The sequence below is a fragment of the Amaranthus tricolor genome, chromosome 14, assembly GCF_026212465.1.
Source record: "Amaranthus tricolor cultivar Red isolate AtriRed21 chromosome 14, ASM2621246v1, whole genome shotgun sequence".
NCBI classification, from domain to species: Eukaryota; Viridiplantae; Streptophyta; class Magnoliopsida; order Caryophyllales; family Amaranthaceae; genus Amaranthus; species Amaranthus tricolor.
This window is the reverse complement of record NC_080060.1, coordinates 6,423,944-6,441,651: the sequence shown is the minus strand read 5'-3', so window position 1 is coordinate 6,441,651 and position 17,708 is coordinate 6,423,944. Positions and strand designations below refer to the sequence as shown.

At 34.5% G+C, this 17,708-nt stretch overlaps 2 protein-coding genes across 2 annotated transcripts; both read left to right on the top strand.

Moving 5' to 3' along the window:
• Positions 1 to 188: 188 nt before the first annotated feature.
• LOC130800037 (protein RRP6-like 2) lies at positions 189 to 12,766 on the top strand. Its single transcript, XM_057663369.1, has 14 exons — positions 189 to 1,055; positions 1,890 to 2,045; positions 2,870 to 3,028; positions 3,186 to 3,269; positions 3,669 to 3,748; positions 3,843 to 3,893; positions 5,534 to 5,642; positions 7,987 to 8,069; positions 8,166 to 8,211; positions 8,731 to 8,818; positions 8,937 to 9,106; positions 10,509 to 10,787; positions 10,893 to 10,991; positions 11,457 to 12,766. The coding sequence occupies exons 1-14, from the start codon at positions 366 to 368 to the stop codon at positions 12,240 to 12,242; spliced, it is 2,880 nt and encodes a 959-aa protein (XP_057519352.1). The 5' UTR covers positions 189 to 365; the 3' UTR covers positions 12,243 to 12,766.
• Positions 12,767 to 13,117: 351 nt separating this feature from the next.
• Positions 13,118 to 17,601, top strand: LOC130800038 (histone-lysine N-methyltransferase SUVR3). The gene is made up of 2 exons (XM_057663370.1): positions 13,118 to 13,990; positions 16,009 to 17,601. Exons 1-2 carry the CDS (start codon positions 13,354 to 13,356, stop codon positions 16,395 to 16,397), a joined length of 1,026 nt encoding a protein of 341 aa, XP_057519353.1. The 5' UTR covers positions 13,118 to 13,353; the 3' UTR covers positions 16,398 to 17,601.
• Positions 17,602 to 17,708: the final 107 nt, after the last annotated feature.

Here is a 17,708-nt window from a genome sequence, read left to right as displayed (position 1 = left end):
CCTTTCAATAGGTAGATGAAAATCAAATCTTTTTATCATTAAATAAAATGATAAAAAAGTTTTTATTTACTAAACTAAATGTTAATCTCACACACAAAGTGTCATTATCTACAAATGTAAACTTGTTTTTTTCTTTTTTTTTTTTATTAAAACATATATATAAAGGAGTATGAATGTATGATAAATTCATACAATAGTATCCGACGCCTGCTTTGTAACGAACAGAGATACTCACGCAGTCTCTCATCCGACCTTTCTCAACCTTCTTCTCGTCCATCCTAAAACCCTAATTCCTCTTTTTGCATGTCGATTGAAGCTCTTGGACTTATCTATATCTCTCCTAATCTTCTACATCAACCAATTCAATGAATATGGACATTGATCCTTTAGAATCAAATACCGATACTCTTAGGCAGAAATCAGAAACCTTAAAAGCCCTTTCTAATGGCGCTATTTCTTCCTCAATTTTCAAACTTTCTGGATCATCTAGGGCTTTACCTTCGGAGAAAGATTTTCATTTCTACTACAATTTCGACGAATTTAGAGCTCCTATTGATGAAATTAGCTCCAAGTCTCAGTCCATGCTTCAACAAATTAATGTAGCCAAACAATTGTGGGATGGGAAAGAGATGGAGTTTCCTCAAGATATAGATGATGAATCCTATGATTGGCTTGTAAATGTTAACGATCTAGTTCTAGAAAGGTTTGACGTGTCAGTGGATGAGTTTTCGAGGTTGCGGAAGGCGGAAGAAGCAGCAGCCAAGGCACGACCTGTAGTTGATGAGAATGGGTTTCAGTTGGTTTGCGGGAAGAAGAAAAAGCTACCTGTTATTGGTGGAATGAAAGAGAAAGAGGAAAATGTGTCTTCTCAACCTGTCCGAGTCCTTGAAAGGGACAAGAAGACAGAAGGACCAAAGCCTAAGGTCCCGTTTCATATACCGACAATTCGGAAGCCGCAAGAAGAGTACAACATATTGGTGAATAATTCTAATCAGCCGTTTCAGCATGTTTGGTTGGAGAAGAGTGAGGATGGCTCGAGGTTCATTCATCCATTGGTAACGTTTTTGTTACTCTTTTTTTTTTTTTTTTTTTTTTGAATTAGCTATTTCTTCTAGATCATCTGTGATGATTGCATAGAGAATACCTAATATTTATGTAATTCAGCTAAGCTACTGAAATACTCCCCCAAGTTTTCTACTTAGGGGGTTGGCACAAATAGCAAAGAGCAGTTTAGTTGTTTGGAATTTGACAAAAAAATTGAATTGTTTAATTGGTATTAAAAAAGGAAACAATTATGTGAATGAGAACTAAAGAAAATGGTGGAGACCGTGTCTATATAGGAAACTAATTATAAGTAAATGTTCCAAATTAAGCGGACGAACAAAAAATGAGACTTGTAGCAAACTCAAGGGCCAATGGAGTATTTTTTAGGAAGGGGGTGAGGGCTTGGAAAAATGTGGAAACTGCTTTCTCTAACTCTGATGTGTATGTGAAGTGGAAGGTGAGGAATTGGTGGAATTTTGAGGGGAACTTATTTTAGTATTTCAAGTTATTTAGTAGATAATGTCATGCCTACTTTAATAGTTGGGTGGCTTGAGTACCTATCTGTTGTGGTTATTCTAATTTCCCCTAATTAAAGATTCGAAGACCTGATGTGTGTTTCTTTTGTTGACCCTATCCATCATCTATTACCCTGTACAGGGCTAACACCATCATATCATTTGAAATTTCAATATATTTTATCTTTATCATTATCAAAAAGTTTTTCTATTTTTTTCTGCATAGGCTCGACATTGTTTTGGCACTCCTTTTCTTTGAATGTTACATTGACTAAGCAAACCAGAAAGATTGGGAAATGATCGTCAGTACTTTATTCCTTGTTTTTGTAGGAAAAGCTATCTATTTCTGATTTCTTGGACTGTAACATTGATCCTCTTGAGCCAATGAGGCCACCTCCACTAGAATCTACTCCATTCAAAATGGTCGAAGAAGTGAAGGATTTGAAGGAGTTAGCTGCTAAACTAAGGAGCGTGAACGAGTTTGCTGTAAGTATTTTGTTCTCTATCTTGATTGCTCAATATTACCTAATCTAAACCCCCTTTAGCTACACGTTTGTTTTTGGAGTCCTGAATTTTTAAAAATATGATTGCATGAGCCTTTTGGTCTAGCCCAACAAGTAAAAAATACTTCTGCAGAAAATAGAGTTCAAAATGTGCCTGTTTTTGATGTTCATCTTGTGGGTACGTGTTTCGCTTTTGTTATACTTGTAAGATGCAGCACAAAAACAAAAACCAAAACCTGAACAGGGAAACATCAATTCTTGTAAAGTTAGGAAGCTTGTGAAGGTAGAATGTCGATGTTCTTTCTTAATAAAGGTGGAATAGCCTGATAACACAAACTTGATGCACAGCAAGACTACATCATGATGTGCTTCATTAAATCAAACCAGAATGGACTCAGCTTTCCGTGATGTATTGTAAAGGCTGCATTGATACTTAATGCATAGTTTGTGGTTCAGGTTTGGGTTGCACAAACAAATTTGACCACGAGAATTTGCTTGAACCAGTTTTTTACACCCTTACAATGGAGGTAGTATGAGTTTTATATATTTGAAGATCTTTACAACTTGGTCGATATGATATCTTACTGTTTTCTTGCCAAATAGCCTATTGTTTGTTATTATTTTTGCTTTAGTTATTGTTGCTGTCTTTTACCATGAATTTTGGTTGGTTTTCTATTCTTATGCTATCAAACATTCTTTTCTTTCCATTTAGCATATGCTTGGATTAAGGCTTTGGCATCGTTGTATTGTTGTCGTTGTTGTTAGCATATGCTTAGATAAATAATAGTTTACACAACTCTCATGTAGGTTGATTTGGAACACAATCAGTACCGATCATTTCAAGGATTGACATGTTTGATGCAAATCTCTACCAGAACAGAAGATTTTGTTGTTGATACTTTGAAATTGAGGATTCATGTTGGCCCATATCTAAGGGAAATCTTTAAGGATCCTACCAAGAAAAAGGTCTGCAATTTTCTTTCATTTCTGTTTTCATATATCTCCAATGTCATATTCCTGGATTTTTGAGGTTGGGAATGGCTATACTGTGATAGATGATAAGGTGTTCTAGCTCTTCTAGTATAATTATAAACTATATAATGAAAATCCGTTGAAATCGTAGGTTATGCATGGAGCAGACAGAGATATTATATGGCTTCAGCGAGATTTTGGCATTTATGTGTGCAATCTATTTGATACAGGACAGGTATGCTGCAGATATGTGTTCTTTGAGTGTTTGTTGTTTTGCCTATAAACTAATATTTGTAATGGATTGAGTAAGAAAATTAGAAAGTGTTCAAATTATGTTTATTCATTTTGTATGGTTATTGAAGCAAAAAGCCAGAGACAACATGTGGGTTGTGAAGTTTGATTTATAATTTCCTTTGGAACATGAGGTGAACAATATCACATTATTTTGAACCAAACATATTACCAAGTCCATGATACACAGTACTCTCGATTAAGGAAAACAAGTATCTTTGTTGTTTTGGTGTTCTTCCTGTTGTAAATATCTAGTATTTGGTGTTTTGTAATTTTATTTTGTGTAAAATGCTTGTGAAAAATAATTTAACTACGTGCTATATGTTTTAAATATGTTATAAAGGCTTCAAGAGTGTTACAAATGGAGAGACATAGTCTGGAGCATCTTCTTCAACACTTCTGTGGAGTTACCGCTAATAAACAGTAATATTTTTCTTACCTAGTTGAACTTAGTTGGATATGTCAAATATACCGTGAAAATTGACATGGGATGAGTTGATTTTAAAACCCCATTCAGGTACCAAAATGCGGATTGGAGGTTGCGTCCACTTCCACATGAAATGCTAAAGTACGTTAACAGTGCAACTTGCTCTTGAAAATATTGACAGTTTAGACTATGATATTGAAGTTGATTTGTGATACGTTGATGTCATTGATATATCGAGTTTTTTAACTATCATAATATCAATTTATAATACAAAGACAGCTGTACGACTATTTTATCGTAAAATCATGAAAATCATCTGCTAGCTAAGGAAAGTGAATTCAATTTTCTTAATGGTAAGCTTGATTATAGAATAGATAAAATTATGAATATCCTTAGTTCCGTATTAATGCATCAGAGAGCGCTTGTGAACTAAAAGGTGTAACGATAGCTTTCTTGTTGAATGATCATGATTCTTTTAAACAATATAAAAAATATTGACAACACAAGGACTAAGCAATATGATAAACCCAACTATTTATGTTGATTTTTTTGCAAGACATGTCACATATTTTATCTTACGTGTTCTTAGGATCTATGTATTAGAATCAAACTCTAAAACTTATGAAATTCTGAAATCAGTACTATAATTGTAAGTCTTGATGTAAATTTTCCGTCAAAGCAAATTTATATGGATTTTGAAATTCTCAGTCGTAACATAGTAACCATGTAAGTTATTCTGTAATTTTAGATTCGATTAACTTCAAAGATGCATATAATTAATTTTTAAGATAACATTAAGTTACCAAAATACGTATTCTACCTTAATTGTGTGGAGATTTCTCCCATTAAGTGGAGTTTTTGCAAATAAGTAGAGTTTCTTCTCCCCTAAGCTTTTATCAAGCAAAACAAAATGTTTTCTTGTAATGATAATTTGCAGAATTCATAATCTTATTAAGTATTCAATATTATGGTATTCAAAAAAATTATAAGAAGCTGCATTGTGTCTTGGAATGGTTTAGAAATTTCACCTAGGAATTTCATGCTTTATGATTGGTTATGTTACATTCAATCCTAGAATACAATAACAATTAAATTGTAAGTGAATCATGCTAATTCAATAAAAAGGGAAGCTTAGATTAAAAAGTAACGAAAGAGAAATCGACGCAAAGTTTTATTTTTCGATTATAAGTTAGTCTGAGGAAAAGGGGTGTGCTTGGTGACAGAAACTCCAGACTTTTCTTGAAAAGTGGCACTTGCTCTCCAACTGAGACAAGACCAGACTCTCGCAAAAATTAAATGCTCACCATCCAATTTTTTTGCATAGTTTAGGATCATCAACTTCTTGGTAAAGCTAAAAAATGGGAAACATCGTATGGAAAGGAAAAATAAAAATAGAAAAACACTTTACATTGTAAACATCAACATATTTAACTCTTGGTTTCCTTGATAGGCTCTCGTGCTTTACTTCCACCAATTAAATTGTTATATAATAGTATACCATTCTAGAATTTTTAGAAGGCTTTATGTAGCTCTCTATGTAGTTGGAAAACAGTGGTACTCTTATTACACTGCTTAGCTGTAAACTAAACATGCTACTTGTTCTTGAATATGAGTCCACATATTTGTAATTCATAATTTGAGCTGGAAACATGCGAGTTTCTCCGAACTACATTCGGCATTGTATAGAGTGCATTAGGGTTCTGAGATAATTTGTTTTATTATAGTTTGCTTTTGTTTAACGGTTTTGATCTTTGTTTTTGTTCAATAATTACTTGTCACAGGTATGCCAGAGAAGACACACACTATCTACTGTATATTTACGATCTGATAAGAATGAGGCTGCATTCGGAGTCAACTGATCCTGAGAACCGTAAAGAGCTTCTACTAGAGGTATGCCATGTTAGATTTATATCACTCTGGTTCTATGATCTGTGTGTACTGGTATGACTTTGGGCATACAGTATCAAGTATACATCGTGAAATCAAAGGATTCCCGAAGATTTTGTGGGCACACCGCTGAATAGCCTCATACCTTCACACGTTTTTTTCTTAAATGTTAGTTGTATAACTGCTAATCATCAATTGACTTCTAAGAAGACAAAAAGAGAAAATAGAGCAAGACCGGGGAGAGAAAAGATTTGGAAGGGGGTAGAAACAACTAACAAGAAAGCCTAGCTAGAATCTTTTGCTCCTCAAATAATAGGTGATGATTGGTGATCTTTGTCCTTTGAGATGTAGATGAACTAGGTTTGACTTTTATGTGATTGTTACTTTCTCTTCTTCCGTCTCTCACTTTTGATCTTGCTTTCATATCCTCTCATTTTGTGCAATATGGTTTGCAGCTTGTTGAGAAAAAAACTTTTGATTTTAGGATGTTGGATACTTGGATGAGAAATGAGTTTTTGGAACCAATCTTGAACATGACACCTGTGAAACGTCCAAATGATTTTTTATTTCTTTTTTTTTTTATGTCAATCGGACACTGGTTATCAGTTAGAGGGTACCTTGGATATTTTATGATAGTTTGTCAAGAGGGGTTTGTAAGGAATAACTTGAAGAGGATATACATAGAGAAGGGAAAACAAGTATAATTATGATAGGGGAAAGTGAAGCATCAAAATATTATACACATTATGTGAGTTTTTTACTCATTATGGGAGAATCTCAAGCCTTTTGAATTCTTGTAATACGCATCCTTTATTGTAATCCTTTAAATTACTTCAATACACTACATATACATGTAAATCTAGTTGGTGACATCAATACTTTTTCCTATTTCTTCGTTCTTTTTATATCTTCCACCAATAGTCCTAGCAATAGCATATCCAGACTCCTCACATATTTTGCTTCTCAAATACCTGCAAGAACGCCTTGGCGTTTTGACATGGGGATGGAGTGTTGACACTTCAACCATAGTGCACAAATGCAGTAATTGACGTTATATGTGGTTGTTTACAGCCAAATATCGGCCAAAACCATGATTATCCCCTGAAGTTGTCTAAAATGCGATTTTTTACTCCGTTACGATTCAGATAGTACTAGTCTAGTAAATTAACAAACCATTACGATGTTGTCGATGCGATACAATGTTGCTTTGTTTTTTGCATTATGACTTTGACTCTTTGTCTTTGGTTAAACTTAGGGAAGCTTTTCATAAAATAGCCATATTGGACTCTTTGACACCTAACATGTCCAACGTTAGTGCCTGAGTTGAGTCATGTATAGTACCTAGGGTTTAGTTGTGCTTTGATTTGTTTATATTAGCCTTTTGGTTGCTGGAATGCAAGTTAGATCGAAACTGGGCATTTGTGAAGAATGATTTGGACCCCGAAAATTCCGTTAATATACTTTTTATAGTGTTTGATAGCTAATTATGCTCTTTTGATATTTTTACTAGAAAAACAACTTAAGTATGAAGATTGATATCTTGAATCTCTGACCTCATTTGTTGTCCTTCTTCTTTTCTGCTACTTTGTGACTTTGATATTAAATTAGCTAACCTCATAGGCGTTGAAACTTGAAACTTATGTCACAATTACTATTAAAGTTCTCGTCACATTTATTAGATAATCTTGGAAATTTGAACACTTCTAACTTTAAGGCGTTGAAGAAAACTTTAAAAGGTTTGAAAGATTAAATCTGTGCAAATCCCCCACAAACAAAACAACACATTTCTATCTTATTTTACTGAGTTGGTTGTCACTTAAATATTGGGACAAAGTTCAGAGTTGGATGTTGGGTCGAGTCGAAGTTAAAGGAGGGTTGGAGTTGGATTCGAATCGGATTATCGGATTTTTTTGAGATCTACCTCTAATGTGGTGTCGGATTATATTATCGGACTTGAATTCGGATTTGTCTCTTTGGATTCGCAACGGATTTTTCCGTGGGCCGAGAAGGATTAGAGTTGGATTCAGATCTAACTGTCATCTCTAGTGTAGGGCGTAGGGTTTTTTATTTAATCATATGTTCTATGTGTACTGTTTAAGACAAGACATTAATCTTTTATTTAGCTCATATTTGAAATGTGGTCAACTTTAAAGAGCCAAATCAGATTTCTGATATGCAATTTTTTTCTCTCTACATTCATAGTTAAAAGATCTAAGGTTTCTCAATTGTGCATTGTGTTTTCATATAATTTTACACATATTTTTAGGTCTGATTCTGTTGTCGATTATGAGGTAGACATTACATTTCTTGTGCTTACTCTTTTTTGTGTTATTATATTTTAATGTAGGTTTACAAGCGCAGTTATGATATATGCATGCAGCTTTATGAGAAAGAGCTGTTAACCGATACTTCATATCTTTACATATATGGGTTAGTCTCTGCTCCTGGTGGCTTGTAATCTAGCTATGCCTTCAAGTCACAAACTCACAATTTCTATATTTTTGTCTGTTATATGTTGGTGAACAGTGTGCAGGCAACTGATCTTAGTGCTCAGCAGCTATCCATTATTGCTGTAAGTATGAATGTCTTATGGTGTCACTGTGTCAGTATAGGCAGGCTGGTTTTACAGAAACAAACCAAAAAAGCAATTAATATTCATTAATATTTTTATTTACTTCGAAGTGTAAATTTTATTCCTTTTGTTGTGCATGGAGTTTTAATACGAGGTTTTACGCTGTTTTCTTCACTGATATATACTAATTTGACCTGTAAACTTCGAAAGAAATGGTTCTCTGAAAGCTCCAATCTTCAAGGCTGGATTCAGTAAATTGAAACTTCATTTAAATCCTAATTTAGTATGACATTGCATCAGAGGCAAATGCTTTATATTAAAATGCGGCTGTACATGGTTGTAGAAAAGTTGCTCAAAAAATCATTATGAAGCCTTTTAATATGTATATCATTTTTAAATACCCTCTTTGACCGTGATGTCTGTGTATAAGAGTTTTTGTTGAAGTTCTAGCATTCCATTAGAAAAAGTATGATGCTGCCTTGTATGGTTTCTTGAATCGAGTTCGAATTCTATTTGCAGGGTCTCTGTGAGTGGAGGGACGCTATCGCTCGTGCAGAGGATGAAAGCACTGGTTATATATTACCAAATAAAGTGCTCTTAGAAATTGGTATTGATGTCTGTTGAAGGATGATTTGATGTTCAGTTATCTGCTCAATTTGTGTGTAATTGACATTCTGTTGATTGAAATTTATTCATGATGGGCGTACTTTTTTTGTATGGAAAAGCCAAGCAGATGCCTCTGACTACAAGCAAATTGCGACATTTGGTTAAATCAAAGCACCCACATGTAGAGCGTAACCTGGGTTCTGTGGTCAGCATCATCAGGCATTCTGTTCAAAATGCTTCGTCTTTTGAAGCAGTAGCTGAGCAGCTGAAAGAAGGTCGAATTCAGATGGTGAGGCTCTCTTTGTGAAAGATAAATCGAACATAATTTGAGAATTTTTTTGCAACTGTTTTGATCACTTCAATGTTCTGAACTGCATTATTTTTGCAACCAATTTAAAAATATATTTGGACAATATTGGACTGTTTCATCAATTCTAGTATGCATTGAGTTTACATATTCTAAGAGACTTGATTTCCACTGTTCTCTTTTTTGCACAAGCGATAAATTTGTGTTTATTAAGCCACTTGTAGATCTATGTAAATTGAGCTTAGCATATACAAAAGTTCACTGAATATGAGATCAACTCAGCTCTGAACTGTGTTTATTCAATGAATTTTTGATCTTTTGCACTTTTCAATAAATTTGATATCTTTCCCTTCCATAATTGCTGTAGACAATTTCCGTTGTGACCTCAAGTAATTAGAGGCATGGCTCACATCTTTAAATTGTCTAGGTTTGTGATAATTATTTTAAAAAGAGCTATGGTAGGCGTGAAAGCTGTGAATGAACTTTCTGACATCAAATGTGGCTTAGAATCTAGTTTATTTGTGGATATCTTACTTAAACCAATTCCGCATCAAATATGTTGGATGCCACTTGCCAATGAGGATATTGATATGTCGAATCAGATAAGTATTTGTTTCCAATTCGATAAGTGAAACTATGTGGTATGCAGTATGCACTTTAATATTGACGCTGGGGCTTTTTCACAAATGTTTTTAGATCATTATACTGAAATCATGGGGTATTTTTAACATATTTGTTTCAATTTATTGCCATCTTGGGAATAATTCTTTTTTTTTTATGGTCATTTGTTGACATAAAAAATTCAAATTTTTGGTAATTCCAGTAAGAAAACATTTGGATATTAGATATTTGGATGCCTATAGCTTCTGGATCTGGTTACTGATATCAAATGTTTATTTACTTTATAACTGATTATTCTGCTATCCGATTTGTCATCTAATCTGCCCCCAACCTTAGTTTTTCTGAATCCTTGATATGTATTGGTGTTATTTCCTTAAGTTGTTTCTTTGTGCAGTCAAATGAAGAAATCGTTTTGTTTTTCACTAAATATCAGTGTCCCCAAAGTTTTAGTGATCATATGGTGTTATTTATATATTTATAAATGGGCGATACAAGAATTTCTGAAAGCAGTTTTCTGTTTTTGGTGGGATGTTATATTATTGGTGTTCCAAATTAAGTTATTGCCACTTTCAGCTGTGTGGGTCGTGTTTAAACAAGCTGACTGCTTTTAGGGGTGGTTTTATAGATAATACTGTATTAAGCACCTGATGGTTTATCTCCATACTTTCTGCAGTTGCATGGAGAGGCCTTTTAGTTATCCAACTTTCATATAGACGAAGTTTGGTTTATTGATATCATTTTGAAATGCCAATTTTCATTTCAGGAACTTGAATTAAATAATGCAGGCGCCGATATCTCAGAGGATCAGACTGCTAGTGAAAATAACGTTGAAGGGTCTAATGTTAGCCAGGATGAACATTGTCCAGTTGTGCAGATGAAAGAAGAAAGTTTGAAGCTTACTTGCCATGACCCTAAATCAAGGAAGGAAAGATATAGGGATCTGGTTAAGAATATTAGTCAAAATGGGATGGTGGCAAAAGATGCTATTGAGAGTGATCTTGCTGAATCTAAGAGAGAACAGATGTTTTCTAGTCAGAAAAACGTGAGTGCCCCTTCGAGAAGGCTGTTTGTGGGGTTGCATGATCATTTACTCTTCCGTGTGGGCTTTTAAGTGGCAACTATAAACTATCAATTCTCTTCATTTCAGGTTGCAGAAACTACTGTTCAGCTGATGAAGAAGCCAGGCCGTGCTTTTGGGGCACTTCTGGGGAGTTCTACTTCCAAAAAGAAACCTGATTTGAAAAAGGTGTGTTGATGTGAATGTCATGGTGCACCATCATTATCAGATAAACAATTATTTCGCCTATATGATAAAAGATAAGTATGCCTATTATGAGGTGTTTATTCTGTCTTGTTCTGTTTGCCCAATTCAAGAGGTATCTGTTCCAGTTGGTAAGCTTTGGCTGTAAACTCCCCGAGTATGCTTCTACTCAACCTTCTTTTACCCCTTTGAGATCGGTAAATGGTGTTTTGTAATGGATTGTGCTGCAGAGCTAATTTTCTTAATTTTAATAATGAGTTTCCCTATGCAAATCCAATCTTCTACTCCAGTATTAATTTTTCCTTGCTCTATGAGTATGGTCTACTTTGGCTATTGGAGTTGTTTCTCTTTGTATTAGTGATTTTGACGGATAAATCATCTGCTCATCTACAGTGGTAGTTTGGTGATAGTCGTTTCCTGTTTTCAGCATAATCTATTCCATGTTTGCAGGATGAGGACAAATTGGAGCAGATTAAATCTTCTGTGAATCTTTCATTCTACCAATCATTTTCATACAATAGGGCGCTGGAGTTGAAGCAAGAACCTAAACAAGCTTTCAAAGAACCTAAGCAATCCTCTAGTGCTCAGGCCATGGGGGAGGGCTCTTGTAAACCATATGTGAGCAGTAAGTCCGACGATGTAATACTGTTGGATGGTGATCAACATTCCATTGAGGAACCTGAAGAACCGGAGAATAGTTTTGAGGTACCACCTGGTGAAGGGCAGACTTCTGTGTCGTCGCACTCCAAATTAGATGATATTATTTTATTGGACAGCAGTGATGAAGAACCCGATGATAGTTCAGCTCTAGATGAAGTTGGTGTAAACACAAAGGATGTGGTAGCTGCCGTTGAACCGGAGTTGGTGATTCTGGATGAAGATGAAGATGAAGACGAGGATGATGAGCAAATAACATTGTCTGATTTATCATCTAGTTTCAAGAAATGCCTCAAGACTGTTAATGAGAAGAACAACGCAAGCAAACATGAAAAGGAGTCGGAAGAAAGTAGTAGCCATGGTTTTAAGCCGTTTGATTATGAAGCTGCAAAGAAAGAGTTTAAATTTGGGAAGGATGCAGAAAAAAAATTCAAAACTGGTGATAACATCGATAATCAGTTAGGAAAGAAAAAAGATGTATTGGACAAGAGCAAGAAAGATGAAGATGTACTACTTCCTGAAGGTAAAAAGCGCCAAGCTTTTCCTACCAGTGGGAATCGGAGTGCAACATTCAGGTAAGTCGGGGAATGGGGGGAACTTTGTTTCATTGCGTTGTAAGTTGTATAATAGGGATGTGATTAGAGAATTTGATAAATATAGTTGGATTTGTAAAATTTAGACCAAATGTTTGGATTTAATAGAAATGCAGGAGAAATTTCTAAATGAGTTGGGCGTTGGCACATTGAACATAGACTCATCAAACTGGTCAAGTATAGTTGGGTTTAAATTGGGTGCTCACCCCTTCAGCTTATTTTGTAGCTTTTTCAGCTAGCTTTTCCGCTAAACATGAAAAGCTACTCAACCCAGTGTTTCTCCGTAAAATTCTTGTATGAGACGGTCTCATCGTGAGATGGGTTTTATATATGGGTTAAATAGTTCAATAATACAAATTATTAGCATATCACCGATAGATGATCTTTCACGAGAATATTCTTTCTCATATATCTTACGTACCCCATCTCCTCATTTCTCTGTTGCGTGCAAACAAGACAACGGAGCAAGAAATTAATTATATTTTAGAATTATTATTGTCCTTAAACCAATCAACCATTGTTATTGTCCTTGAATTACAATTTTAGAAATATATTTTTTGCTTAAATTTTTATGAGATTTGGGGCTTTAAAATCTTGAAATTGTACACATCAAAGCGATATAAAACACGATAAAGGTATACATCAATCAATAGCACCATTTGACTTAAAAAACTCACATATTTGAATTAAATTATGCTATTTTAGAGGACAAAGGGAATATAGAACACCCTTAACTCATGTTCTTTTATCCTTTCAATTTTCTAATGTTTTAGTATATTTTTATTTGCAAATATAAACAACATTATCTATTCTACATCCCGTTCATAAATCATCTATCTTTTCATCTCATTTATGCAATTGGTTTTCATCTTCGATAGACTAAAGAAAGAAGATGATTACTTGAGAACCAAACCCAACAACTGATTTTCATCTTCGATAGACTGAAGAAAGAAGATGATTACTTGAGAACCAAACCCAAAATCTTAAAAGAACAACTTGATACTTACTCCACTTAAAACAAAACCAAATAATCTTGCATTCGATGAAATTCCTTAGTTTGTCCATCTAAGCCTCTAAGGCACTCACAAGTCACAGCAATGAGCACGAGTCCCCCAATTTCAAAGCGAAAATACGAGGAAGAAGAAGAAGAAGCAGAAGACTCCACAGTGACACCTAACTTCTTCGCCATTGCTGACCTCATTCTTCCATGGCTAACTCCACAAGAGCTTTCCTCCATATCCTGCACTTGCCGCACCTTATCCCTTCTCTCCAAACGAATCGCCACCCTTCGTTCCTCAGACGCTTCTAGATCCTTCGAACCTCTTCCTATTCCATTCATCAACCCCCTTCAATTCCATCCTCACCCCTATGCTTTCTTCCTCTACACTCCAACTTACCTTCTTCCTTCTTCTGATTTCCTCCGCCAATTTTGGGGTTCCGCTTCACTTTCTAACCCTAATCCCCAATTCAATTTCTCCAATTATTTCGCATTAGGTGGGCGTGGATGTTGTTGTACTGATAAATGCAATGAAGATTGCTCTTGTTCCGTGTTGAGAGGCAGTGAGGTGGTAACTGAATGTGGAATCGGTTGTAAATGCGAAGCAAGTTGTGGGAATCGAGTGAGTCAGAAAGGCGTTTCAGTTAGGTTAAAGATTGTGAGAGTTCAAAATAAAGGTTGGGGTTTGTTTGCTGCCCAGTTCATTCCTCAAGGAAGTTTCATATGCGAGTATGCAGGTAATATTTGTATTTCCTATTTTTATAGCAAAATAATTGTTTCAATGTAATGTAAGATATTGTTTGTAATATGAAGATGCACATCTATGAACTATGGAGCTCAAAGATGGATACTTAAGTTTAATTAGAATAACTGAACTTTGAACTTAATGATTACTATTTATATGTATACATGGGAGGTTTTGTTCAACATGTTCGACTGCATAGGGCTCCAAAAAATAAACAATTCAATATGAAATTACGTAGTAGTATATATATTAAGTGGTTGAAGATAAAAAGTTGTTAGGAAAAGTATCATAATTTTAAAAAATGCAGAAGGTGTTCAAATAATTGGTCAATTTTTATTCCGTCCTTGCATGTGTATTTTGGTGTACACTTGAAATGAAAGGATTAGGACCTCAGCAAAGTGAATAAAAAGGAAGAAAAAACAAGAAAAACAATGGAGTAATCAAATAAACCAATCTAAACACCAAACAAACAAAACACTAAGTTAATGTTGTCTTGGACACCTCCCCTCAAAAAAGACTATATTCCGTTAACTAGTCAACTGTACATCAAGAGATGTCACTCACGAAGCTTGAACTCACTCTCTCGAGCTCAAATTTTTCGCCTTTTAGAGTTTACTCACTAATACATGAAAGACGCTCAAAAGGCTCTTTTAAACCTTGTTTCTCTATATGTATTAGCCACCACACTTAATCTTATGCTAATTTAGGCCCTTTATTTAGCCTACAAAAAGGACATTACGTGTCCCACAAAAATCAGTAATCGAGAAAATGCATCAGAAGGTCACTGACCACAAGTGCTAGTTCGAGCGATCGCTATTTGGCTTCTTTTGATATATCATTACAATGCCTACTCGATTCCCTTTACATCCGATCTTGTTCATCAACAATACATGCTTAGGAATGAGCTATAATGTCACCATAGTAACCTCTAAGTATGGGTGATTTGGCTTTTGCTCTAACAACACTAACCCACATCATTATTGAATTTCAACGTGATGTTTGGTTATTAGTGTTTGGTAGTGAGGATGATTTTTAGTGTTACTGTGTTAGTTTTCTTAAATTATGTGTATGTTATGCCCATTCTGATGAGCACTCATTCCATGTACTTATCGTTGAAATTTGTATTAGTACTTTAAACCACAGTTCCAAATGGCAATGGAGAGATGAATTTTGTGAAGAAAGAATTAAAAATTTGAGTAATCAACTTTCCAAATAAATGGTAATGGATGAAAATGAATTTTATGAAGGAAAAAATTAATTTGAGTATTACTTACAAGCATGATCATAAATCTTGTTATAGTTTTCCTAGCTAAATGTCTAAATCCTTAACATATACTTCTCTAGCTCTTTGATTAGGCTGTTTAGTTGGATGTTTCCTCGTTTTGGACTCTTTTCAAAGTTGTATGTACGAAAAGAATGAAAAACTTGTTCATTGTCGGTACATTTAGGTAGCTACATGAAAGTAAATAGCAATAACACTTAATATTTGGTGATACTTGGCTGAAATTCAGCTCACAATCTTTATTTCCTAAAATTAAGGATTAGAAACATGGAACACAATTGCCCTTACATTGCAATCTATCAATAAGAGGAAACTATGGAATGTCCCAAAAGTTTCCAAAACATGCCCAAAGCCGGAACTCTGTCCGCAAATTAGCCACATCTCTAACTAAATACAAAAATTTTCCATTACTATCTTAGAAATTCCTGCTTTGCAAGAAAAAATAAAGCAACAAAGAAATACATAGGATTTTGCACAGATACTAGAACTGTTACACCACTCTATCTACATGAATCTAATCATACTTATTTCATACGGACCTAAACTGAATATTGTGCAAGTAGTATTCAAACTTGGACCAAGAAATAAAGAGTATGAACCATGATTGGACTCAAATAAAGGATTTACCAAGTGTAATACTTAAATTTTCGATAAGCTTCTTGAATAGGCCCCTTATTTTGCATCATTATTGCTATAATTGTTAATGTTTGATTTGAACGTTAAACCAGGTGAACTACTAAACACCGAAGAGGCAAGGAGACGGCAACAAGTATATGATAAACTAGCTAGAGACAGTCGGTTTTCATCTGCACTTTTGGTGGTGCGGGAATATCTCCCATCAAGGAAAGCATGTTTCAGGATCAATATTGACTCCACCAGAATAGGTAACATTGCACGATTTATAAACCATTCTTGTGATGGAGGTAATCTATCAACGGTGTTAGTTAGAAGTTCAGGTGTCCCATTGCCTCGGGTTTGCTTTTTTTCTTCCAGAGACATACTAGCAGGTGACGAACTTAGCTTTAGCTATGGAGATGTTAGGCTTAAGCCGGAAGGGTTGCGTTGTTTTTGTGGCAGCTCTTCTTGTTATGGCATCTTACCCTCGGAAGACACTTGATTGCAATGAAACATATGCTATTTTATTACATTCACACTTTCCAGAAGGCTCCTATTGTAAAAAATTAAAAAATAAAAAAAAAGAAAGAAGCAAAAGTTAAACAAATCCTTGTAGTGTAGTCTGTACTGTTTTCTTTATTGGGGTAAGGCTCGCCTATAGACTAAGAAAGGGGAAATTACTTATTTCTATAGGTGGTGAGAATCAAACCCTTGTCGGAAAAGTGAAAGGAAAAACCTTGTTCTCGTCTGAAAAGAAAAAGAATGATAGAGAAGATCTTTGAATAACATCCTTGTATCTAACCTTATCATTTTTTTAAAAGTTGGTACAATTTTGTGCAGTAACTTCATTTATATGATACCTATTCCTGATGAGGCTAAAAATTTGTATTTTGTATTTGCAATTTATGATTGATTCACAAATTCTTAAATGAGACGGTTTTACGGTAAGATTACCTATATTAGGTTGGTTCAATGTACATTTATTGTCTTAATTTAGTCTTAGAGTGATTACTTGTAAGTTGCAACCTTAAAGTGATCACTTACAATTTTAAAATGATCAATAAGAAAAATAGACTAATTAATATGGATTTGTCTCATGTTGAGACGATCTTATACAAGACTTACTATTATTAATTATGGTAAACTGGCTTGACAAATCATGTACACCTCTTATTTATTTATGTGTTTTCGTTGAACTTGTAAGGGTACAATATTGATCTAACAAAACTACAAGTGACTGATTGAAATTACTATGAAAACAAATTACAAGAGTCCAAGACCATGATATTGTTGTTGTAGTCTTCTAGAGGGGTTTCCTAACTTTCTTCGGTGTACTTTTACAAAAAAAAGAATTGTTGAAAGAAGATACAATATTTTGCAATTAAAAGTAAATTGAAAACACTCAATTCATTGTTACTATAAGATAATGTTAGTATTATTGTAAATCAGGATCATTTTAGACATGTGTTAAATGATAAATTATACGGGACCTCCAAAATAAGGAATTTTAATTACTTGCTTTTATACTCCATTCTTGTTATATACGCTCTTAATTCCACCCAAGTATGAGTCGTTTGGTATTGCTTTTAGAAGCATGTTATTGTTGATGTTTACCTTACCTTAAATTTATTCAATAATAATTCTAAAAGGGCAGTCTGGTGCATAAAGTGTTCTCGGAAAGCAGTACCCAGTTATATCAATCTTAAGTTGCATATTAATAGAGAGAACCCGAAGTTGTAGATGGTAATCAAACGGGACTGTAAGGACTATTACCAAAAGCAGAAATGATGCAAAGTAATGAGACAAACCTAAA